Source organism: Salarias fasciatus, chromosome 13, assembly GCF_902148845.1.
Source record: "Salarias fasciatus chromosome 13, fSalaFa1.1, whole genome shotgun sequence".
NCBI classification, from domain to species: domain Eukaryota; kingdom Metazoa; phylum Chordata; class Actinopteri; order Blenniiformes; family Blenniidae; genus Salarias; species Salarias fasciatus.
The window spans coordinates 29461356-29487980 of record NC_043757.1 but is presented as its reverse complement, the minus strand read 5'-3'; the positions used below and the strand labels follow the sequence as shown (position 1 = coordinate 29487980).

The 26625-nt window shown below is 48.9% G+C and overlaps 1 protein-coding gene across 2 annotated transcripts in view; it reads right to left on the bottom strand.

The window, feature by feature from the left end:
- Nucleotides 1-26625, bottom strand: part of fbxw4 (F-box and WD repeat domain containing 4) — a 69071-nt gene that overhangs the window by 6104 nt on the left and 36342 nt on the right. For both annotated transcript variants that reach the window (XM_030106867.1, XM_030106866.1), the window contains exons 6-8: nucleotides 15411-15476; nucleotides 9323-9463; nucleotides 437-578 (exon numbers count right to left, since the gene is read on the bottom strand). In XM_030106867.1, coding sequence (XP_029962727.1) covers nucleotides 437-578; nucleotides 9323-9463; nucleotides 15411-15476 — 349 coding nt within the window. The remainder of the gene's footprint in view (nucleotides 1-436; nucleotides 579-9322; nucleotides 9464-15410; nucleotides 15477-26625) is intronic.

Below are 26625 nucleotides of genomic sequence, written 5' to 3'. Positions count from 1 at the left end.
TCCAGCTGGACCCCGTGGGTTCCAGCTGGACCCCGTGGGTTCCAGCTGGACCCCGTGGGTTCCAGCTGGACCCCGGGTCCTACCATGCTGAACCTCTTCTCTCTTTTTGACTGGAACTTTCTCATGTTTCCCTTCTGCGTGTCAATCAATCAATCAATCAATCAATCAATGTGTTTTTGTACAGCCCAGTATCACAACAGCAGCTGCCTCAGAGGCTTCAAGATGTTACATTGGTCGGTAAAAGTAAAAACAGTGAATAAGCATAATGGTAATATGTCAATATTCACAGTAACGAGACAGAACGAAGCAACCACCGCCTTCGACCCTCACATCCGGCAAGAAAATGAAGCTCTCTTCTCTCTCATTGTCTATGAGCCAACTGGCAGCCCAGTTTTGGCACACGGGCCATGTGTTGAACCCCTGGCTGCATACACACCTGTAAGCAGGCAGCCTGCCGTCGGTCCCACAGGCGGACCACGCCATAGTAGGAGGAGCCGCTGGCGATCATGTGGTTCCCGTCGGTCTGGATGCAGTACAGAGCGCTGTCATGAGGCTCCTCCCACTCCATCACGCACTTCCTGTTGGAGAACACCAGCCAATCAGAGGGAAGGAATGAGACGTAACAGCGGGCCCTGCCACACCAGCTCTGTAAAGTCCAGATTGTAGATCAAATCCTCAGCTTTCCTCCATGTTTGAGCCCCTGAACAGATCCGGGTCTTCAGGTGAAGGCTCCTCCTCTGTGGAGTTCCGTTCTGAGACCGGCTGAGTGTGTGGTGTGGGACAACAGCTCAGGACAGGAACCTTCAAGTGTTTTGTTTGAGTTAAAGTTCAGTGAATAAATAATTTCAGAGAAAATAGTTGAAATGCTGGTTAAGACTGAGTTGACTGAGTTGAATTCATGTTTATTGAAGGATAATGAGATCAAAAAGTGTTTTGTTGCTGTATTTTGTTGTAGAATAGGCCGCTGTGTCTTTAGAAGCTCAGAGGATGGAGTCGGCTGGGAACTGAACAGAGCCGAGCCTCAGGAGACGGACGCTAACGTCACTCCTGTAAAAACCAACAAACCTACCGTACTGGCATATATTTATTCTATTTTTTTTTTTTTAGTTTATTTACACACAATTATTAATCACTTTAACATTTAGTTATGGTAATTTACTTGTATTATTTCTTTTTTCAATTACCTTATTCCAAATTTTATTGGGAAAAAAAATCATTGCTTTTGTTTACCTTACTTTTGTTTATTTACTCTTTATTTTTTTAAAATTTTATTTCACTTTTATTTACTATTTTGTCTAAGAAAGCAGAGTCTGGACTGTTTGTAGCCTTTGTAGAGCTCAATATTTGTGAAGGGTATTTACTTCCCCCTTCATAAACGGGACTTTGTTGTTCCGAGATGAAGAGGACTCTGTTGGAGTGACGGAACTTCGGGCATGTTGTGTTTGTCAAGCAGGGCAGCACTGGGATTGTGGGGAGGGGGGTGGAGGATATTTTGTATGCCTTCTTTATTATTTTTTTGTTACTACTTCAGATCTGTACATGCAACAGCTAACTCTCATTTTGCATTTTCAGTGACAGGAATGATATGTGCCAACCGGAACATTTCCGCCTCTGGATGGTGCCATGGTGGCTCCTGACAGGTCTTCTGCTGTGGGTGATGGCTGCCATGTTAATTTCATAAGTTGGAATGTAAAAGGTTTGAACCACCGTATTAAATGCAGTAAGGTACTCGCACATCTTTTACATCTCAAAGCAAACATAGCATTTTTACAAGAAACACATCTCAAAAAGTTATCTCAACCAAGGCTAAAGAGAAGCTGGGTGGGTCAGGTCTTCCATTCTAATTTTAATGCAAAAGCACGAGGCACAGCTATCCCCGTAAATAAAAATACACCATTAATAGTCTCAGACACAACAGCTGATCCTAATGGCCGTTTTATAATAGTAATCCCTTTGGTTCTGGCCTGCGTGTATGCCCCTAACTGGGATGACCAGAATTTCTTTGGAAAATTTCTCCATTCTTTACCCCAAATTAATACCCACCATTTGTTACTTGGCGGGGATATAAACACAGTTTTGGACCCAGTGATGGACCGTTCATCGAATAAGCCGCTTTCGACCTCTAAATCCGCTCAAACATTACAATCTTATTTGAACACGTATGGAGTAGTAGATATTCCTTAACCCCTCTACAAAACACTAGGGGTGTAACGGTACACAAAAGCCACGGTACGGTACGTACCTCGGTGTAAGGGTCACGGTTCGGTATGTTTTTCGGTACAGTGGGGAAAAAGTAAAAAAAGCTCACAAATGTACCAGAACATTTTCCCAAGCTTTCCCATGCTACACATTATTGGCCCAGTTTACATGGTGTTTTTTCAATCCGATTGTAAACAATAGTATTAAACGCGAGTGTATTCATGTACAGCATACAAAGCATCCACGATGAATCCTCGTTTACAAGGACCCTGTGACATGCGCACAAAGTCTCACGAGGAACTTGCAGGTCTTCCTCTCTGCAGCAGCAGTCCTCAGCGCCAAGCAGAGAGTTTTTATCTGCTGATATCTGCTCAAATAATGTCCCAAAATCTCCATGATCCGCTGCTGAAGGAGCGCTGCTCCCCTGACCGCAGCACCGCCGTGCGGAGCAGCACGTCTCGGTGTGAGCTCTGCGCCGCATGCCGATGTTTCGAATTAACTGGTGCCCGTGTTAACTTGTGACCAATAATGACTGAAACATCTAGTCGTTCTGGCGAACGTCGGTTATCGACAGTTACAGTGAGTGTATATGTTTAAAGTCTTTTGTGAGTCTTACTTTAACAACTGCTGTAATCAGCATGTGTTTACACAGACCTCCGCTGTCATTCGTTAACACAGGAACCAGTTAATCCATAACACCAGCCGGCGATCGCTGGTATTCTGCTATGGAGCTCTTTATACAACTCGCTGCTGCGCGATTTGGTTCCATCTCGCCTCTCCAATGTTTTTTATGTCGGGGTTTTTATATTAAAAAAGTGTTTTTCCACCACCGTGGCGTTCTCTGCTGGTTTTTTGACTGTGCTGCTTCCCGTTTACTGGCACGTCACACGTCACTCCGTATGAGGGAACGCACGAGGAACAAATACTCCCCCCTTTAATCCGCTCCGCCACACGCTGCAGCTCTCATTGCGCTTGTACTTTCTTCTTTGTTTGTTCATGTTTGGACCTGCTTGTTCTATTTCTTCTTCTTCTGTGATAATGGTGGTTGCCGGCAGCTTTTAGGCTCATTACCGCCATCTAAGGTTGGAATTTTTTTTTTTTTTTTACTCACTGGTGTATTCCTCTTGTGATTGTGTGTGCCGAACCGTGACCCCCGTACCGTGACGGTACGGGACGAATACAAATACCGTTACACTCCTACAAAACACTTTTCATTCTTTTCACCAGTGCATCAAACATATTCGCACATCGACTATTTTTTTATCGACAAAAAATGTGTCCAAATGTTACATCCTGTAAATATGAGAGTATAGTTATATCCGATCACAGCCCCCTAATTGTGGAACTTTGCTTCCCAAATGTACCTAATGTATACACATGGAGGCTTAATCCTCTGCTATTGTCTGATGCTGTATTTGTGAAATATGTAACCGAACAGATTAATATCTTCTTAGAATCAAATGTAACACCTGGAGTGTCGTATAGAACAATTTGGGAACGTTTAAAGGCGTTCTTAAAAGAATACTCCGAAGATTTTGGACCCACACCCTATCCCGATCATTTACAGAGTGAGATAAGCCCATAAATACCTTTTTTGTGTCTGTTCGTCCAGTGCCTGGCTAACAGCTGTTAGCATCGTAGTTAGCTTAGCTCAACTACGGCAGGTGAAGTGGAGACAGAGCCAGACTGAGAAAGTGTACAAAATCCTCCTTCCAGTGGTCCAGGGGACGGCGTATTAGCACGCGAAGTAAATCCGAATGGTTATAAAACATTTTAAAAGACGTGTTTTCTTTTCAATCCCTTAAAATAGTGTTTTGATACACACAGACCTGCACAAGCATAGTGCTCTGCGGAAGGATATACCGGCGCACAGCGGCTGAGTCTATGCTTCTACTGCTGTGCTCCGGTATATCCTTCCGCGGAGCACTGCGCATAATATCTGAAATAAAAATCCAAAATGGACAGGTCTCTACAAATCCTAAAGATATCAGTGAGAGGTTTCAATCATTCTATTCTACTTTGTATCAGACTGAATCCTTACAATCACAACAGCTATTTGACAATTTTTTTTGCAAATCTAGGAATGCCGACTTTGAAACTGGTATTTAGAGACCAGCTGGAGGAGCCAATATCAGTGGAGGAGATTAAATTATCAATAGTTGCAATGCAAAGTGGGAAGTCGCCAGGGCCAGATGGCTGCCCAATTTGGTCAATGATGAAATGTATAGCCGACTTTCATCATTCAATCGCTGGTTGTCTAGATGGAGTGAGGAAAACGGAGTTATTTTTCTAAACAACTGGTGCACCTTCTGGGGAAAGCCTGGGCTCATCCGCAGGGACGGCATCCACCCAACTTTGGATGGTGCAGCCCTTTTAGCTCACAATATGGCTGATCGGTTTCGTACTCTAAATTGACAAACCAGCTATGAGCCCCGGGCGCAGAGCAGTCGTGTAGAACACTCCTCTGTTGATCTTGTTGATCCCGTCACTAATCCTGCTCCCGGATTTTTAAAGTCAAGCATGGAGGTTTACCTAGGCTAACAGAGACTGAGTCTGTCCATAGTGCTCAAAGCATTAAAAAAAAGTCAATGGGTAAAAAGCTTAACACCTGTACAAGACAGAATAACTTTTCCAGTAGGAAATACATAAAATGTGGTCTACTAAACATTAGAGCAATCTCCACTAAATCTCTGTTAGTTAATGACCTTATCGGTGACAATAACATTGATCTCCTTGCTCTAACAGAAACTTGGCTCCAGCAAGATGATTATGTGAGGCTCAATGAATGTACCCCTCCAACCTATGTTAATTTCCAAACAGCTAGATCAACAGGTCGAGGTGGAGGTGTGGCAGTGATATCCCACTCCAGTCTTCTTCTTAAACCCAAAACTAATGTTAAATTCAACTCTTTTGAAAGCTTAATACTAACGCTTACTTGTCCAAATTGGAAGAATCAAAAAGCTGTGCTATTAATTATTGTGTATCGACCTCCTGGTCCTTACTCTGACTTTTTAACTGAGTTCTCAGAGTTTTTAAGCAGTATAGTATTGACTCATAACAAGATCCTTATAATAGGTGACTTTAACATCCATGTGGATGATTCTGGTGATAGTTTGAGTAATGCGTTTATTGCAGTATTAGATAGTATCGGTTTCACTCAAAATGTTGATGAATCCACTCATAGTCACAAGCACACCCTGGATCTGGTCTTAACATATGGGATAGAGGTCAGGGACCTAAATGTTCTCCCTCAGAACCCCATACTCTCAGACCATTTTTTAATTACTTTTCAGGTTTTGATTGAAGACTACTCTGCTCAAAAAGATAAAATTCAGCTGATACGGACATTATCTGAAAAATCTGTGGCTCGGTACAAAGAATTGATCCAGCCTGCATTTGCTGCATTATCTTGTGAACTCACAGAAATGAGCTTATTGACCAGTGGTGATAATAGTGATCAGTTTGTTGACAGTGCTATGCACTCACTAAAATCTGCCCTTGACGTAGTGGCTCCGTTGCAGCTGAAAACCAATCGACCCAGGCGCGTTGCTCCATGGTTTAATTCTGAAACCCGTGTTCTCAAACAAAAAACTCGGCAATTAGAAAGACTGTGGCGTAAATCTAAATCAGAACAATCTCTGAAGGCCTGGAAATGTAGCTTGCTAAGCTATAAACAAACTCTTTTTAAAGCCAAGACATTATATTACTCTCGTTTAATAGAAATAAACAAAAATAACCCTCGGTTTCTATTCAACACTGTAGCCAGACTGACAAACAGTCATACTGTAGTGGAACCAGTAATCCCAGAATCTTTAAACTGCCATGACTTTCTTAAATTCTTTAATGATAAAATCATAACCATTAGAGGTAAAATCAGTGAAGCGCTTTCCTCAGATCAAGCTCAGGGAATCCAGCCACTGCCGCCACCTGAAATACCTGAAATACTAGATAGTTTCTCATCAGTAAATGGGGCTGAGATTACTTCGATTGTAATGTCTTCTAAAACTTCGACCTGTCTCCTAGATCCAATTCCAACTAAGCTTTTCAAAGATATTCTTCCAGTTATCTTAAATACGATCATAACTATAATAAACACCTCTCTAGAAAATGGCTATGTGCCACAGTCATTTAAATTCGCAGTAATCAAACCACTGCTGAAAAAACCTAATCTTGATCCTGATATTCTAGCCAACTACAGACCAATATCAAATCTGCCTTTTATTTCAAAAGTCCTGGAAAAAGTTGTGGTTAAACAGCTTTACCGCCACCTACAGGACAATAGTTTATTTGAAAAATTTCAGTCAGGATATAGAGCTTATCACAGCACTGAGACTGCGTTAGTTAAAGTCACTAATGACTTGCTATTGGCGGCTGACGCAGGTCTAGTCTCAATCCTGGTTCTCTTAGACCTCAGTGCAGCTTTTGATACAATCGACCACAATATTCTCCTGCAGAGGTTAGAATGTGAGGTTGGCATCAGAGGAAAAGCCCTCTGCTGGTTCAAATCCTATTTATCTAATAGGTACCAATTTGTTCACGTTAACCAACAGTCCTCACCGTGCTCCCAGGTCAGTTATGGGGTTCCTCAAGGGTCCGTGCTCGGGCCAATTTTATTTCTGTTATATATGCTTCCTTTAGGGAACATAATTAGAAGTCACGATATCAATTTTCATTGCTATGCAGATGACACACAACTGTATTTATCTATGAAACCTGATCAAACTAATCAAATAGACAGACTCAGTGACTGTATCAGAGAAATTAAAACCTGGATGACTACGAACTATCTCCGTCTGAATCCTGGCAAAACAGAGGTCATTATACTAGGCCCCCATAAACTGAGAGAGTGTCTATCTGAACAGATAACCTTAGATAACTGTATTTATCTATGAAACCTGATCAAACTAATCAAATAGACAGACTCAGTGACTGTATCAGAGAAATTAAAACCTGGATGACTACGAACTATCTCCGTCTGAATCCTGGCAAAACAGAGGTCATTATACTAGGCCCCCATAAACTGAGAGAGTGTCTATCTGAACAGATAACCTTAGATAACGTCAGTGTATCCTCCTCCTCTACTGTCAGGAACCTCGGGGTCTTATTTGATCAGGATATCTCCTTTAAAGCACACATCAACCTGGCTTGTAAAACAGCATATTTCCACTTGCGCAACATAGCTAAAATAAGAAACATTCTACCTAGAAGCGATGCAGAAAAACTCATCCATGCATTTGTTTCCACTAGACTGGACTACTGCAACTCCCTTCTCGCAGCCTGCCCAAAAAGTGTATTAAAAAACTTTCAGTTGGTTCAAAATGCGGCCGCCAGATTATTAACTGGAACTAGAAGACGTGAACACATTACTCCCGTTCTAAAATCTCTTCACTGGCTTCCTGTCGAGTTTAGAGTTAGATTTAAAATCCTTCTCCTCACTTACAAAATCCTAAATGGGATGGCTCCGACCTATCTCCAAGATGCTTTAACATCTTATCAACCAATCAGAGCATTTCACTCTCAAAATGCAGGGTTACTGGTGACTCCTAGAGTCTCTAAATGGACACTAGGTGGAAGAGCCTTTAGCTATCAGGCACCGTTTTTATGGAACCAGCTTCCAAGTGGTGTCAAAGAGGCAGACACAGTCTCCACATTTAAGGTTAGGCTCAAGACGTTTCTCTTCGATGCAGCCTATGATCAGGTCAGCTAGGGATTCTAAACTAAACTAAACTAAACTAAACTAAACTAAATTATACTAAACTAAACTATCTAAACTATACTAACTAAATACTAGTTTAAATACTAAACTATCCACAAAGCTGCCCTAGGAGCTAGAATGCTGTGGGAAGTACGGTGCACTGAGCCCTGTCCTCTAATGTCTGAATGTTCTTCCCTTTAGTCCGTTCATTGCTTTTCACCTGCTGTCCCCCCCTTCGAGGGGGAGTCTTCTCCAGTTTCAGTTGCTGACTCCACTATTACGAGGGCCGACGAACAAGCTCCGTCCGGACCGGGAGGACACTCCTGTCGGTCCTGCCCGCGGACTGGCTTCAGTTCTACTGCTGGGATCCGTGGTTCCTGTGCTGGACCGTCCAACGGACTGTCCTCAACATTGTCCTAGGCTTTACTTCTTATTGTCTCATGCTAGCTGTTGCCAAAGCTGTCCGTCCCTGGGAGAGGGATCCCTCCATACTGTGGTTCTCCCCAAGATCTCTTCTTCTCCCACTGGGTTTCTGGAGTTTGTTCTTGCCGGATGTGAGGGTCTAAGGCGGTGGTTGCTTCGTTTTGTCTCCTTACTGTGAATCTGACATATTAACATTATGCTTATTCACTGTTTTTATTTTTACCGACCAATGTAACATCTTGAAGCCCTCTGAGGCAGCTGTTGTTGTGATACTGGGCTATACAAAAATACATTGATTGATTGATTGATTCTACTCGTATGTAGATGGGAGGATGCATCCTCCCCCACACACAGCCAATGGATGGCCGATTTAATGCAGTATTTACATCTAGAAAAGATGAGGTGTACACTTGCTGGTTCAATGGAAAAAAAAAACAAACATGGCAGCCCTTCCTAAGGTATATATAGTCGTTTAAATTAGTTAGCTTACCACAGTGAAATATTATAACAGGCACAACAACACCATGGCAGATTTCTACACTTCACCCTTACTTTCACCTTTATTTCTAAATTGTACTGAATTAATTTTGTACCTTCATTTCCTGGTTACTTCAACACGTACAGCATAAATGTTGCGGGTATGTATGTTTTTTGTTTTTTTTTTTGTTCTTTGCTTTTGGAGGGATTAGGGTGGGTGGGGGTTCTTTAAGTTTGGGGAGAAAGAAACAAAAAGTCATTTTGTGTCTGGTACACACTTAATATGTACATTTATATTAAAAATGCATAAATAAAATTATAAAAAAAAAAAAAAAAAACAACAAACTGTGGAGTAAAGACTTTAACACCGGAGTGCTGAGGAAGTTTTTCCTGCTCAAATGAACATTCCGGAGTAAGCCACGGCTACTGGATCCTCCTGGATCCTCCTGGATCCTCCTGGATCAACATGAGTCTGAGCAGATGAACGGAAATGTGAGAAAGGTGTGTGAAGGTGAGGAGGCGCCGTACCGAGTGCTGAGCCGGACGTCCCACAGGCGGATGAAGGTGTCGTACCCACAGCTGAGGATCTGGGACGGCGACTCAAACACGATGTCTAGAACTCCAGCTCCACGCCGAAACCCAGAGCCCAGACTGCACACACACTCCAGCCTGGGACAGGAAGACAGCAGGACGCGTCAGTCTGCAGGCCGGGGCCGGACCCGGGACCCAGGAATACCCAGACCAGGAGGTCCAGGAGGGTGCGGCGTCTGGGCAGAGCAGCACTGACTGGTCCAGTGCAGCAGGACTCAGTCTGCCGCTGCCCTCGGGCCAGAGCAGTGTGGGATTCTCTCGCTGTTGTCTGGTCTGCTGGCTGGAGATTTAAGTCTTTTCTAAAAAAGGCTTTCTTGCTTCAGTTTGACCTGTAGTTTGATGCTGATATGGAGAAGAGACAGAAAACAGTGAGTCCAGCCAGGTCTGCAGCGAGGGACGCCGCCACGCTGGACAGGAAGGACCGCTGGTCCAAAACGAAGCTGAAGGAAGACAGAAGTGGCGTCGTGCACTGCCTACTGGCGGACTGACTCCGGACCTGAATAATCCGGGGACAGCTGCTGCATGTCACTATTTGGTTGTAAATTGATTTAAGGAACAGTTTATTTGTTCGATGAGTAAGAAAGGGGCGGGGTCACACGAGTCAGACTTCTTCCTGCTCCTTTTCAGACACTCTGCTTTTCGCCTGCATTCTGTTTGTTTCAAAGAAGAGTTGAAAGGCTGCAGACAGTTGATCAAAACAGTGACTTCAGTCCCCAGGGCAGTCCCCCTGAAGACTGAAGCACGGTGGAGGAAGCATCATGGTGAGTGGGTGGCTTGGGGCCTGCTGAAAACCAGAACCACGGATCAGACCGGCCCCACCCAAACACCGGGAGAGGCCAAAAACCAACCAGCAGAGAGCCAGAGCACCGTCAGCTCAGGACACACACACACACACACACACACACACACACACACACACACACACACACACACCATCCGTCCGTGCCACACCAGGACAACCAGAGGAAGTCTGGAGTGTTGAGCCCTGCTTACTGGGCCTCCATCAACAGTCAGGAGAGAGCAGAGGTCACACACTGGCTTCAACCTGAGAGGGCAGAGGTCACACACTGGCTTCAACCTGAGAGAGCAGAGGTCACACACTGGCTTCAACCTGAGAGGGCAGAGGTCACACACTGGCTTCAACCTGAGAGAGCAGAGGTCACACACTGGCTTCAACCTGAGAGAGCAGAGGTCACACACTGGCTTCAACCTGAGAGGGCAGAGGTCACACACTGGCAGACAAATAATTGTGACTAATGAATATATTGTCTCTTTGCTTCCCTTTACAACACACTTTCTCTAGTCCTCGATATCTCAGAGCCATTTGAGAAAGTTTTGCAGCAGAGTTGAAGTGACTGTAGCCCCTTTCCCACTGGCCTAAAACCCCGTTTAGACCCGCTGACCCCCGGCTCCTCCTGGCAGTGGGAAAGGGTTTCATCGGCATTTAGACCCGGGTCCCGGGTTTTTAGCGGGTCAGCTTTCTATCGGCTTTGGTGGGAGGGACACATCCGGGAACTTACATGATGACGTCGACAGCTACGTTAGCATGCTAGCTGTTGTTTGTGGACACAGCGAGAGATTTCCTTCAGGATGACCCAGCACTGCAGGACAGGAGACCAGAGAGCTGCTCCTGATCCAGGAAGAGGAGGTTCGTCCACAGCTAACGGGGACGGTGTTCCGCTGCAATGTTTACCTTCGTTGTGCTCCGTTGCGCTGATGATGTCATCAACGTGGGACACCATCAGCACAGGAAAACAGCCTGCAGGTGGTTCAGACCCGGGTCTGCAGGCAGTGGGGGAGGAGTCTAAAAAGGCGATCGTTAGCGAGTCGCCGACACGGGTCGACCTGCTAGCTGCAGTGGGAAAGGGGTATCTGTCAGTATCTCTCTCTCTCTGTGTCTCTCTCTCTCTCTCTGTCTCTCTGTCTCTCTGTGTGTCTCTCTCTCTCTCTCTCTCTGTCTCTCTGTGTCTCTCTCTCTCTCTCTCTGTGTCTCTCTCTCTCTCTCTCTCTCTCTCTCAGTGTGTGTGAGCACAGCCCCATGCTCCTGTGTGTGTGTGTGTGTGTGTGTGTGTGTGTGTGTGTGTGTGTGTGTGTGTGTGTGTGTGTGTGTGTGTGAGAGTGTGTGAGTGCAGCCCCGTGCTCCTGTGTGTGTGTGTGTGTGTGTGTGTGTGTGTGTGTGTGTGTGTGTGTGTGTGTGTGTGTGTGTGAGTGTGTGAGCGCAGCCCCGTGCTCCTGTGTGTGTGTGTGTGTGTGTGTGTGTTCCTGCAGCAGCGGCGTCTCCCAGCAGGACAGCTGATTGCAGAATAACTGTCTCTTTGTTGCCGTTTGATTCCTGCCGGACCGTGACCGTGTGCTGCGGTGGCGTGTTCGATACCTGCCTCGTAGCAACCATTAAAGGAGGCTTGTGGCCCTGGCGACCGGGCGGCCCTCCTCTTGGACCCGGGGCTGGATCGGCTGGTAATCCCCTGGCCTGACCCTAGGGGGCTTCTTATTGGGCCCAGACTTTCCCCGTGGGGGGCCGGACTGGGTGAGAGCTTTCTGGTTGCCGGGCTCTCAGGACTAAGCCAGAGGCGGTGGGGAGTGTGTGATGAGGCTGAGTGTGTCTGCGTGGGGCGGGGGGCGGGGGGCGGGGGGTAGGGGGCGTGGGGTAGGGGGCGGGGGCGCCACTAACCCCATTTTCCCTTTAGCACTGAAACCCAGGGCTGAGCGCATGCCACACAAACAGAACCTCATTCAGTCCTTCATTCATAACTAGACCTGGAGCTACGACCTGCAACAAGCCCTCAAACCACAGGTTTACCACCTGACGGCCCCCGAAGACACGCTGCGAGAGACAGAGCTGTGAGTCCATGACAGGGCCCGGATCTGACGGCACGAGAGAACAGGACCAGCAGGACCAGCAGGACCAGCAGGACCAGCAGGACCAGCAGGACCAGCAGGACCAGGCCCCAGCCCTGCAGCAGGCTGCATCACAGGGAGCAGCCAGCAGGGGGACCTGGCCCAGGACCAGGGTCAGAGCCTGGCCTAGGACCAGGGTCAGGACCTGGACCAGGACCAGGGTCAGGATCTGGCCCAGGACCAGGGTCAGAGCCTGGCCTAGGACCAGGGTCAGGACCTGGACCAGGGTCACCTACATGATGGAGCTGTGCTGAAGCTGGACCTGCTGTCTGAATCCACATCACAGCTTCAGTGTGGAGACGCTGGTGGACCGGAGCCAGCAGGACTTCCTGGGACTGCTCTTCATCCAGAAGAGGGCTGCAGTCCTGGTGGGGCTGAGGGGGTTCTGGGGGTCCCGGGGGGGTTCTGGGGGGCTGAGGGGGTTCTGGGGGTCCCGGGGGGGTTCTGGGGGGCTGAGGGGGTTCTGGGGGTCCCGGGGGGGGGGGGGGTTCTGGGGGGCTGAGGGGGTTCTGGGGGGCTGAGGGGGGTTCTGGGGGGCTGAGGGGGCTTCTGGGGGTCCCGGGGGGGTTCTGGGGGGCTGAGGGGGGGGCTGAGGGGGTTCTGGGGGTCCCGGGGGGGTTCTGGGGGGCTGAGGGGGTTCTGGGGGGCTGAGGGGGGTTCTGGGGGGCTGAGGGGGCTTCTGGGGGTCCCGGGGGGGTTCTGGGGGTCCCGGGGGGTTCTGGGGGTTCTGGGGCTGCAGGCCTGACTGCAGCCGGTCTGGCCTCCCTGCAGGAGGCCGGCTGGCTTCGGGGCCACACACAATCACACACCGTGTGAAAAGAATCATTAATGAACAGACAATGCTGGGAGGGCGGGGGGCCGGGGCTTTGGGGGGTACTGAGGGGTGACGGCGGGCCGGGACGCCCCGGGAAGCGGGCCGTGGTGCGGGCCGTGGTGCGGGCCCCCGCCGGGCCGTCAGACAGGTGGAGAAAGGAGCCTGCCGAGGTTTTCTTCCACTAAAACAAACAACCGGCCGCCGGCCGCCGGCCGCGACACCCCCGTGCACGAGAGCAACGCCGAGACAATACCGCCGCAATTTGTACAGCAGAGCGCCGGCCCGCACCAGGAATGTGAGGAATCCCGGCCGACCGCCGGCTGTGGAGGAGCGGCGGGAGCGCCGCGCTCTTTGAAGCCTTTCTGCTTGGCTGTTTAGCCAAGAGCGAAGACGCTGAGAAGTCGGGCCTCTTGTGGGACCGTCCTCGTGTGGCTGATCAGAGGACTTCTTTGTCCTCCACGGGGAAAAAGAGAATCAACGGCAACAGAGGGAAGAAAGAAAACCTGCTGAATGAAATTTGAAATCAAAGTCAGACGGGCTGAATGGAGACTCCAGGACACATGTCCTCCTCTGCTGTCTGACCCTGAACCGATGTCCCAGAGTGACCACACAACGTGTCAACGCCTGGAAACACTGGAGGACAGACAGCAGCTCCTCCTGAAACCCGGTCCAACGCACAAGTCCTCCACACGTCTCCTTCTGAAGAGCTCCACAGGGACGGCGTCCGAGACCGACGAAACCAGCTCGTCCTGTCCTCCACCTACCAGCGGATGGAGGACATTCCTCCATCACCAGGTAGGTGGAGGACATGTCTCTATACAGACACCAAGTGGACTTGGAGAAGGATGGAGTGTCCCCCCCATGCATGTCCTCCTGGTTGGACTGTCAGGATGTCTCTGAAGCTGCAGGCTGACAGGCTGTAGGACGACCGTCTGCAGAAGACATGATGGTCCAGCGGCGTCCTGAGGACTGGACAGAGCTGCTGGTGCTGTGAGGGGACAGAACTAGAGGAGGTCCAGCGGTGCCGAGTCCCCTGGACAGCATCACGTCCTCCTTCCCACCCGCCCTCTGTGCTCCGCCACGGCCTGTCTTCTCTGGGCGCTCCGGCAGCTGGTCCGGGACTGGTCGGGTGTCCAAACCCAGAGGACCAGAGGACCAGAGGACCAGAGGTCCAGAGGACCAGAGGACCAGAGGACCAGAGGACCAGAGGTCCAGAGGTCCAGAGGACTAGAGGACCAGAGGACCAGAGGACCAGAGGACCAGAGGTCCAGAGGACCAGAGGACCAGAGGACCAGAGGACCAGAGGACCAGAGGACCAGAGGTCCAGAGGACCAGAGGCCCAGAGGACCAGAGGACCAGAGGTCCAGAGGTCCAGAGGACCAGAGGCCCAGAGGACCAGAGGTCCAGAGGACCAGAGGACCAGAGGTCCAGAGGACCAGAGGCCCAGAGGACCAGAGGACCAGAGGTCCAGAGGACTAGAGGACCAGAGGCCCAGAGGCCCAGAGGACCAGAGGTCCAGAGGACTAGAGGACTAGAGGACCAGTGGACCAGAGGACCAGAGGTCCAGAGGTCCAGAGGACCAGAGGACCAGAGGTCCAGAGGACTAGAGGACTAGAGGACCAGTGGACCAGAGGACCAGAGGTCCAGAGGTCCAGAGGACCAGAGGACCAGAGGTCCAGAGGACCAGAGGTCCAGAGGTCCAGAGGTCCAGAGGACCAGAGGACCAGAGGACCAGAGGACCAGAGGTCCAGAGGTCCAGAGGACCAGAGGACCAGAGGACCAGAGGACCAGAGGACCAGAGGTCCAGAGGTCCAGAGGACCAGAGGACCAGAGGACCAGAGGACCAGAGGACCAGAGGTCCAGAGGTCCAGAGGACCAGAGGACCAGAGGTCCAGAGGACCAGAGGTCCCTGCTTCCTTCACAGTCCTTCTTTCTTTGACCCCTCTCCCCCTGCAGCCAGCGGGTCGACCCCTGTTTTCGACCCGCTAACAATCGGCTTCTAGACTCCTCCCCCACTGCCTGCAGACCCGGGTCTGGCCGCCTGCTGGCGAGCGGCGTCGCTGACCGGGTCAACTGCAGGGCGGAAGGACCCGGGTCTAAATGCCGATGAAACCCTTTCCCACTGCCAGGAGGAGCCGGGGGTCAGCGGGTCTAAACGGGGTTTTAGGCCAGTGGGAAAGGGGCTTCAGTGAGAACTGGAGCCACGATCCACCGCCCCCGGACGACTGCGCCTCATTGACCTAACGGGCCTGCTCCGTCTCTGAGGACCTGTCCCCTGGTGTGGGACACAGTGGCAGCAGCTGCTGGACTCACCGTTCGGTGTCCCAGATCCGCAGGGGGGCGCGGTCTTCACAGCACGCCGTGCCCGTCACGAAGGAACTGCAGAGCAGAGGAGCACAACGGATGAGATGTCACCCACAACATCCGGAATTCAACACGCACACTCCCAGCTTCCTGACTCCCAGCATGCACTGGGGCCCCGTCCACACACTCCCAGCTTCCTGACTGTGCAGTGTATTGAAGAATTTCCTGATGTATGGGGACGACGGACGAATCGGAGCAGATCTGTGATTTTACCACTGAAAACTGGTGAAGACCAGCAGATCCATGAGATTCCTGTTAAACCCGGAGCGCTCACCTCGGGGTGATCACTGATTCAAATCAGGTTGAGGCTGTGCTCTAAATTTTGACCCATTAATTAACCAAATAAGTAATAAATGTAGAATGTGGCTCATGAGAGCGTTGACCCTGTATGGCAGAACCTTGCTGACTAAAGCAGAAGGAATATCAAGATCTGTTTATCTGTCGTTAGCGATGCAGATGAGCCCAGATGTTCTGAAACACCTGGACTACACTTTACTTGATTTCATCTGGAAGAACAAGGTCCACTGTGTAAAAAGGGAACTCGTGCAAAAAGAAAGCAGACGGGGGGATGGAAGGATTAAGTTTTCAAACACTTAATAATGCATTCAAAATTAACTATTCATGCCGATTAATAAAAATAGAACCTCAATATATGGAATGCTATCCCAAAATATGTATTTAATATGATGGGCGAAATTCAAACAGACTGGAACCAGGCCTGGAGGCTGCAGAACAGGTCTGCATCGAGAACAAAATCAAAGAAATAACCTTTAAAATCCTTCATAATATCATCCAGCTAAAAAAACATTGCAAAGATTGAAGTTAAACACAGACTCCAGCTGCTGTTTCTGTGCAAATGAGACGGAACACTACAACACCTTTTCCATCAGTGTAGCGTCAGTCAAACTTTCTGGACTAAAGCTGCAGTTTTCTTTATCCAATAGAACCAAAGGAACCGTCCGCCTCCAGGAGATCCTCATTCTGTTCAACACCAGCTTCCACCAGAGTCAGGAAACACCCCTGTTAACCAGCTGATGCCACTGCTGGGGGGATTCCACATCCACTAAACCAGACTGGAACCTCTTCCTAGAAGAGCTGAAACTTTACAGAAAATAATAATAATAATAATGCATTGGTTTTATACAGCACTTTCCTGGACACTCAAAGACGCTTTACACTGCATTCTTCATTCTCTCCACACTGGGTGGAGCTGAGCTGCTGCTGTAGCCACAGCTGCCCTGGGGGGGGCAGACTGGCGCCATCGGCCCCTCCCACCACCAGCCATTCACTCTCACAGCTTTCATACTAGGCAAGGTGGGTGAAGTGTCTTGCCCAAGGACACAACGACAGTTTTACGCCTGCGGGAGCGGGGATCGAACCGGCAACCTTCCAGTTATAAGACGACCTGCTCTACCATCTGAGCTACTGTCGCCCCGCTTTGCTAACACTGAAAACTCAAAGGCTGTAAAGACGACGGCTTTAATGTAGAAGTTCTGCACCATCTGATGATCAGTACATCCCTGGGCTGCTGTTTCCTTTGCTTATTGTTGTTCTTCTATTTTCTTATGAACGTTGTTATTTTTTTGTTTAATAATTTCTCGCCTGGCGGCAGAGCTGATACTTCTACATGTAATGACGTGTGAATGGAGTGTGTCTGTCTAAATGTTTGATGTTTGTACTGTTTGTTATCTTAATAATAAAAAAAAAAATTATTATTCCAAGAAAAAAAAAAAGCTTCCTGACTCCCAGCATGCACCGGGGCCCTGTCCACACACTCCCAGCTTCCTGACTCCCAGCATGCACCGGGGCCCTGTCCACACACTCCCAGCTTCCTGACTCCCAGCATGCACCGGGGCCCTGTCCACACACTCCCAGCTTCCTGACTCCCAGCATGCACCGGGGCCCTGTCCACACACTCCCAGCTTCCTGACTCCCAGCATGCACCGGGGCCCTGTCCACACACTCCCAGCTTCCTGACTCCACACGGCGCAGCGCTGAACGGCGTTGCTTAGGATCCAGTTCCAAAGTGGAACAGTTAGAAAAACCACCTCAACATGAACCTGTGGACGGAACCATGTCCAGGCCCCGCCTCTCGACCTTTAACCCCACAGCCCTCCGTTACGCCACTTCACAGACAACACGCTGCAGAAGCTGGTGATGCTGCTGGGTAATGAGGCTGTATCTCCAGCTGACGGCGCTCCAGCTTCACGTGCACGCTCCGGCCCGGCAGAGCTACAGCGCCACCTGCAGGCCGAACGGCCTGATTCAGAGTGGCTGTCACGGTGGAGTGTGGACCACGACACTTTGACTTGTTTGGACAGAGTCTGGGGCTGGTTCTGCAGGTGTCCTCCTGATCACAGGAAGTCTGACCTGTCCACCATGCCATGTGACAGGTGACAGAGGGAGTTGTCCTCAGAGGACGGTGAGACGACTGCAGTGTTGGACACTGCTGTCTTCTCTCTGCTGTACTGAGCGCAGGGACACTACCTGGCTGCCGGCCGCTGCTGTGCTGGCTGTCCAGAGGGACGGAGTGCTGTGCTGGCTGTCCAGAGGGACGGAGTGCTGTGCTGGCTGTCCAGAGGGACGGAGTGCTGTGCTGGCTGTCCAGAGGGACGGAGTGCTGTGCTGGCTGTCCAGAGGGACAGAGTGCTGTGCTGGCTGTCCAGAGGGATGGAGTGCTGTGCTGGCTGTCCAGAGGGACGGAGTGCTGTGCTGGCTGTCCAGAGGGATGGAGTGCTTTGGGAGATGGGTCTTCATCTGTCCTCCAGACGAGGGGGCAGGCGTCCTCGTCCTCGGCGAGCAGAGGTGAGTTTGAGGAGCTGCTCACCAGAACGTTCTGGTTCTCATGTGTGCTGCACTGAATCTATCACAAAGAAGAAGTCGTCCATCTCTGTCCTCAGACTCCCAGCAGCGTGGTCCCTGGACCCTCCCTCCTGTCAGTCAACCCTGCAGGACAGGCCTCAGGCCGGGGCCCGGGGCCCGCCCCCTGCTGGCAGCACTCCTGGACACCAGTCCTGATACACACCCTCTCCACATGCATTCCCCCAGGAGGCGTAGGGGCGGGCGTGTGTGTGTGTGTGTGTGTGCATGTGTGTGTCCTTCAGTCTTTCTCCAACAATGACTCCTTCCTGAGCCACTGATTGGTCCACATGTTTGAACTGCAGCAGAGGTGTCTCAGTGTGTGAAGACAGCTGCTACATGTCGTCCCATCCAGCTGGCAGCAGACCCGTCCGTCCACGTGGTCCCAGTGTGGGACCCTCACTGGGTCCACACCGGGGCCTTGTCCAGAACAGGCCCTGGTCTCCATCACCAGTTCCTTCTGGTCCAGACTCTGATGTTCACATCAGTGGTCTGTTGGTTAGATTTCAGGAGTTAAAGTTCAGCTTCGGTCAGCCGACCACAGCTGTGGTGAATGGACGACACTCCTACAGCACTGCCTTCCTCTGCTTTAGCCCAGAGCGCTTCACACGGTATTATCACATCTACCCGTTCACACACACATTCACACACTGGCAGATGCCGCTGCCATCCACCGGGGGCAGTTCAGGGTTCAGTGTCTTGCCCAAGGACACTTCGGCATGCAGACAGGGGGAGACAGGAATCGAACGAACAACCACCCGATTGTCAGACGACCGCTCTCCCCCCTGATCCACAGCTCCTCCTGTGTCCACTCGATGCGGTCATGTGACAGGCTGGACCAATCACATGACGGAAGCTTCAGACCGCTGTGAGGAACGCCGTGTTAGCTCCGCCCACCTTTCATTTTCATATACAGTCAATAACCTGCAGCTGTCAATGTGTGAGGCAGTTTGAGCACCGGGTCCCGCCTCAGTGTCTCCAGACACCCTGCAGACACCCGGCAGGCCTTCAGGCTCTGACGTGACGGGATCCAGAAATAAAGCAGAGATCTCCAAACCCTGAGCCGAGTCTGACTTCTGAAACGCCAGCAGTGATGCTCTGCTGCGCCACAAGAGAACCTGCATCAGTGTCCCTCGTCTGGAGCTCGCCTCCGCTTCCCTTTAATTCCTCTTCAGCATGTTAAATCTGATGTAAACTCCTGTTCAGCATGCTAAACAGTGGCGGCTGGTCAATAGGGGGCGCTGGGGCGCCGCCCTCATCAGTTTATCGTCAGTCAGTACAATCAGTCTACACAATTTTCAGAAAATATAAAACTTTGAGTGTATAATTTTTATTTGTAATATATGTAAAATATTGTATGTTCAGCCTTGCTGTGCATACAAAAGGGCATACTTTGTTTCTTTTTAATAATTTTTCATGGTATTTCTGTATGAATAACACTTCCTGGTTTTGAGGGCGCCGGGACACATTCACCAAGAGATACAGCAGGGGGCGGTATGCACCTCAGTTGTTGGTCGCCAGCCGCCATTATTCCAAAGAAGAAGACGAATGGGGGCGCCGGACAAATGGATCCCTATGGAGAGCCTCAAACTTTTTACTAACACGTGACTTAAAGCTGCATCTTAATTGGTTCCTTACAAATCGGGTTTGTGGCGCAGCTCTGTGCGCCACACACACTCCCACTTCTTATCATCAACCAATTAGAATGGTTTTATTTCTGTTGTTTCGTTGTGTTTGGACACTGCTGTTGTCGCTCCTCTGCACTCCTGCATTTTCGGCTCTAACGAACGTCCACAGTGGCAGAGGAGAGAGAGTCTGACTGTAGAGAAGGACGGTGTGTGAAGGTGGAACTGGAATAATGAAAATTAATTCAGTAAAGTCTCTCCAAGTGCACGGTAAGAATAAATGAGTGTAATAAGTGACGGCTGCAATAAGCTTCATTTGTTCGCTCTCCCAGACTGAAGGAACAGATGTTTCATATGATCTGTTGAGGCGTCTGCTTTAGAGGATATTTTTGTTGCTATATATTTTTTTCATTTACTGAGGTACTAACTGGTAATTTTCCTGATTTTTCAGTCAGAGCTCCATGTTTAATCATTTGTGAAGGCAGCTTTGTTTACAGACTTCATTATCTGTCATATTTATTGGTTGTGTTTGGTTTTCATTCATTGTTAATGAGACTGAGAATCCATTCTGTTCATTATTTTTGTTTAGTGATTTAAATTTTCTTCCAGTTCCAGGATAAAATGTTCTTTAGAAGTGAAAGTTTATTGATTTTGATAGGATGTTCTTGCATTGTTATGGCATATTAGTTGAAAATGGTCTCAAAATAGTGTTGTTGTGTAAATTGTTGTTTAGTGCAATATTATCACTTATTGCAATAATTTCTGAGACAATTAACTGCACAGAAAATGTTGATAGGTGTATGTGTAAATAAGCTGGTTACCAGGCAGCTGGATTTCCCCAAGGGGAAAAACAAAGTTATTTTTTTCTGTTTATCTGGTTCTATAATCAATGTGTAATTGTTGCAAAGACCAGTACAGTGAACAATGGACCTGTGGATGTGGCAGACACACCATTTCTTCAAAATAAAACAGATGACAATGTTTGATTATATACAGTTTTTCTTTCTTCCTAACTCTGTAACTGCATGGACATTAAAGTGGCTAGGTTTGCAGCATCAACTTGCCTCCAAGGTAATTTGCACCCCCCCTAAAAAAATTGTCACCAGCCGCCACTGATGTTAAATCTGATTTAAACTCCTCTGTTCAGCATGTTAAAACTGATTTAAACTCCTTGTAGAAGCCCATTACATAATTAAAGCCGCAAGCGGCATTGGTCGGGACCGAGCCTCCTTGCCGGCCCGCGACTGAGACGTCCACCCACTAACATGGGAGTTGTTAGCATATGTCATCCACTAACATGGAGTTTTTAGCATGTCCCATCCACTAACATGGAGCTGTTAGCATCTGCCATCCACTAACATGGAGTTGTTAGCATGTCCCACCCACTAACATGGAGCTGTTTGCATCTGTCACCCACTAACATGGAGTTGTTAGCATGTCCCATCCACTAACATGGAGCTGTTAGCATGTCCCATCCACTAACATGGAGCTGTTAGCATGTAGCATCCACTAACATGGAGCTGTTAGCATGTAGCATCCACTAACATGGAGTTGTTAGCATGTCCCATCCACGAACATGGAGCTGTTAGCATGTCCCATCCACTAACATGTAGCTGTTAGCATCTGTCATCCACTAACATGGAGTTGTTAGAATGTCCCATCCACTAACATGTAGCTGTTAGCTTCTCCCATCCACTAACATGGAGTTGTTAGCATGCCCCATCCACTAACATGTAGCTGTTAGCATCTGTCATCCATTAACATGGAGCTGTTAGCATCTGTCATCCACTAACATGTAGCTGTTAGCATCTGTCATCCACTAACATGGAGTTGTTAGCATCTGTCATCCATTAACATGGAGTTGTTAGCATCTGTCATCCATTAACATGGAGTTGTTAGCATCTGTCATCCACTAACATGTAGTTGTTAGCTTCTCCCATCTGCTTTTGACAGTCACTGAATGAAGGCACTGGCTGTGTTCGAAACCGCATACTGCCTACTACATCCTTCCATACTCATACTATCCATCCTGCATCCTGCATACTCAGTCCATCAGACAGTATGCAAAGCGTTTACACTACAGCATACTACATAATAACCCACAATGCATTGCATTCCTCCCTGAGCCGAAATCGACCTGCTAAAGCTGATTTCACTTTAGCTCTAAACTCTTCAAATGTACAACTTCATCGAGATTTTTTTTTAAATTAGGCGACAGAGTGGTCGGTTAGAGGCTGACTGTGTCGTTTATTTGTCCAAATACCAACTGTTTATGATTTTGTTCGGACGAATTCGGCGAAATGTGAGCCAGCCGGGGTGAGCGGCTCCAGCAGGAGGAGTCAGAGAAGCAGAGAAGCAGCAGAGAAGCAGAGCACACAGGAACCCCGGACCCACCCCGGACCCGCCCCGGGCCCCCCGCCCGGCACGGCGCTCGGCACCGTGGCAGTCGGTTCTCCCGACCCGGCGGCCCAGCCTCCAGGCCCGGTCGGGCTTTGGCGGCGGGCGACCATGGATCACGCCGCCGGCCGCCCCCGCCTCTCCGACCTGCCCCCCCTGACCCGCTCGGCAGCGGGACCGAGACGCCCGGTCTCACCCAGCGGTCCTACGGAGCGGGCCCGCCCCGGGCGTCGCACTCAGTCGGTTCCGGAGGTCCGGCGGCGGACCCCCGGGCCCCCCGGTGCGGCGCGGCACCCCAGCGGTGGGCCCGCCGGCGAGCGCAGAGCTTCTCACACCCTTCGGGGCTGGACCCAGATCGCGGGGCCAGCCCCCCCACCACACCCGCCGGCCGCCAGGCGGCGCAAGCTCTGTCTGGCGCAACCGCTGTCAGGCGCAACCGCTGTCCGTCGCATTGCATCTTGGGCAATTTCAGTATGAGTAGTGAACACACGATGTCCACTCAACATTTCTGGCAAATGCAGTATGCATCCGGGAACTTCTCGCATACTCAAAATGGCATACTGCCAGTGTAAACACACTGCATACTCAATAAGTTAGTATGAGCAGTAGGTAAGTCTGCGGTTTGGAACACAGCCTGAGAGTCAGAGTTTGATTGACAGCTGCTGTCAGCTGTGTAACTGCACCGTACGCCCATATATGGTCATGTCAGAGTGGAGAGAGGAGAAAATAAAAGCATCTGTTTGGGAAACAACTGCTCCTTGTTCCATTCCTGTTTGGCAAAACTGAACAAAAAATATCACGTTTGATAGGAAAATTAGTTGTCTTTCAGTTGGTGAGGCTTTCAGAGAAGTCAGACTTTTAGTTTGGAGCGTAGAGGCCTCAGTTTGAGAGAAGCGCGAGATTTTTCCCCATCCGGCTCCATTATAACTGAGAGCAAAAAAAATGCAGAGCGCACACCTTTTCATACCTATGAAAACGTACATATATCATGATATTTTCCCCACTTATGTTACATCATCTTGTTCGGGAGAACCTGGTGAGGCTTTACGTGTGCTCGGTTTGTTGATAGGAGTCACGGTTTAGCCACACTTAGCACTTGTTTGAGGTGCTGAAAAAGGCAAATTTTCATCCATTTTTCCCATTATAACGGATGAGGGCAGGAGCAAGGCAGGATTTCAGACTTCCAACTTTGAACGCTAATAAAATCCACACCGTTAGACTTTTGACAAAGATCTGAACAACTTTTGTAGAGAAATTTGTCCTCCATCACGTCGCGTGACTCTTATGTCTGTACAACAAACGGTCTCGGAGGAGATAATTTTTTCGTGAGGAGTGATTTTGAGCAAAATTTTACTTTGAAAGGGAAATCGCAGACTTCCTGTTGGATTTAGGTCAGGGGTGTGAGCACATGAAATGTAGATCTTGAAGAGACGATCGCGTGAGTGTTGGTATGATCTCTCTACGACATTCCTGCGGACCGTGGCACCTATTTTACTGCTTCTAGGTGGCGCTAGAGAGCAGATGAGACCACAGCTCAAATCAGTCACCAACAACCAGAAGAACACCAGATATAATCACACAACATTGTGATCGGGAAGCGATCGGAGCCGAGCGCTGCAGCGTGCGGTGCCTCTCTCTCTCACCCTCTCTCCCTGTGTGTGTGTGTGTGTGTGTGTGTTTATCTGAAAAGGAAAACCGAAAAGCAACATTATTTATGTTATTTTACTTCATTTTAATTTGAAAATTGACCGGATTGTCTCGTATTTTCCCTTCCCGACTTCCTGTGTGGTGCGATCTGCTCTGTCCAGCTTTACAGCTGGCGGTCCACGGCGCGAGCCGCTACGCCTCCTGTATGAACCGTCAGAGAGGTTAACAGGGCGCCGATCTGACAGTCGGTGCGCGGCGCTTCCCACTTCCGCGTCTGAAGCGGTGCGTCCTGTGAACCAGGCGTTTGTCCCCCCTGTCGGCGGGCCTGTCCAACCATGTGAAAGACTCCCTACCTGTCAGTGATAAAGAATCCTTTAAGAAATTCCTGGATCCAGACAGTGATCCAGATCTTCACCAAAATTTTATGGATTCTAAATTAGCCCAAGACCCCCCTTTCCAGAAAGTTTCATTGCAATCTGTCCAGAACTTTTTCCAGAATCTTGCTAACAAACCAACCAACCAACCAACAAACCAACAAACCAACAAACCGACATGATTCCATAACCTCCTGGCGGAGGTAACAAAACAAAAACAAACACACCAACTTAGGGCTTAATTCGATGGGTGAGCGTTACCTAATCTGATCTATGGGGTGCCAGTTTTAACTAACGGACTGGTATCACCATTTTTTAGCCTGAAGCCCGGGACAAAGCAGGGCGAGCCATGAAGCCCCCTTATTCATATTATTCCTTGAGCCTTTAGCAGCCACAATCAGAATTAGCAGGAGTATTGGGGGTGTTATACACAGTTCGGAGGAGCGTAAGATGTTTCTGTATGCCGATGATATTTTGCTTCTTATTAGAGATCCTTCCTCTTCAGTTCCTAGGGTTTTATCCACGACTGAAAATTTTTCAAAACTATTGGGCTACAAAATTAACTGGCAAAAGTCACAAGCTAGGCCTATATCAAAGGAATGTTCACAACCTCTTCTTTTTCCGTTCCAGTTCAGATGGGTACCCCTGGAAATGAAATATCTTGGTGTGAATTTGTGTTTAGAGTTGACTAATATAATCTCCATAAATATGGAACCATTGCTAAAAAATTTGGAAACAAAATTGGATAAATGGAAATGATTAAATCTTAGTCAGTGGAGTAAAATTAGTACCATTAAAATGCTTGTAGCTCCACAGTTTAATTACATATCTATGATGATACCAGTAACAATAAGTAATGCCTTTTTTTCAACAATACAGCTCACTAATTAAGGAATTTCTGTGGAATGGCAAGAAGGCGAGAATTGGAGTGAGAAAACTTCAGCTGTGAAGGCTTGTGGAGGCCGGGCTCTCCCAGACCTGGAACTCTATAATCTTGCAATTGAAATGAACAAATTGTCGAGGCATTGGAAATGGGGGCTCAAATTTAGGATGGATTAATACGAGGGGGGTCCCAAAAGTTTCCGGACTGATTCGATTAATAAAAAAATACAATGAAGTTCCGCCTTTGGCCGCTAGATGTCGCTCCAGGATAGCCTCATGCATAACTGTGCCAGGTTTGGTCTTCCCCCGTGAAGCGGTCAGCTGACAGTCACTGTTTATGTTGACAGAGTGACACCCCGCTCTTCGATTTTTCAAGATGGCGGATATCCACGGATTTGCGCTCTGTCAAAACATTTTGTTTTTTATTGGGAAAACAGCGGCAGAAACACTCACCATGTTGCAGACATTCTTTAAGAAGGATTCTTAGGGTGTCTGAGTGGTTTGGGCCCTTTAAGAGTAATCAGATTACATCACGAAGACCAGGCACGCAGAGGACAACAATCCACTTCCAGAACAGAGGAAAACCTCACAAAAACTGAAGAAGACGTCCTGGTAGATCCACGCAGGACTTTTGATGACATTGCAGATCTGATGGGAGTATTGTAGAGATCCAGACAGATCATCCTCAGGCGGTTATTAGAAGCAGTGAGACGAAGGCTCCCGGAAATGGCCTCATCATAGCAGACAGCAGACCACAGGACGCCCCGTTACGCACAGAAATAGCACCAAATGTTGTGCGTAAAGCATATTTTTGGACTAAAACCGAGACCAGCCAGCCTCCCCACCGCCATATTCCCCTGATCTGGCCCCGGGCGACGGCTTTCTGTTGTCAAAGGTGAAACTGGAGCGGCAGCGGAAAGGTAAGACAGGCATACAGGCGGGGGAGGGGGAATCGAAGTTCTATCTTTCCGGCACAGTTACGCACGGTCATGGCGACTCTTCTGAACAGTGAACATCTCGGGTGCAGCGTTGTATTCAAGCCAAAGGAGAGGATTTTGAAGGTGACAGTTTCAAAAAATTGCGAAGATTAAAAAATAAAAAGTTATAACTACAGTCCGGGAACTTTTGGGTCCCCCCTTGGAAAACTGCAGATCCATTTAATATCATCCAAGTACTCTTATGAAAATCAATAAATTTAATACAACAGAACCCAATTTTACAACATTCACAGCGGGCTTGGGCAAAAGCCCATAAAATGTTAGGAATCTCTCCATAGAAACAAATTGACTCTTCGGTCTGGAAAGTCTCCTTTTTTGTGGCGTAAATGGCTTGAACAAGGGGTGCATAAAGTAGGTCATCTGTATGGAGATAATAACTTTA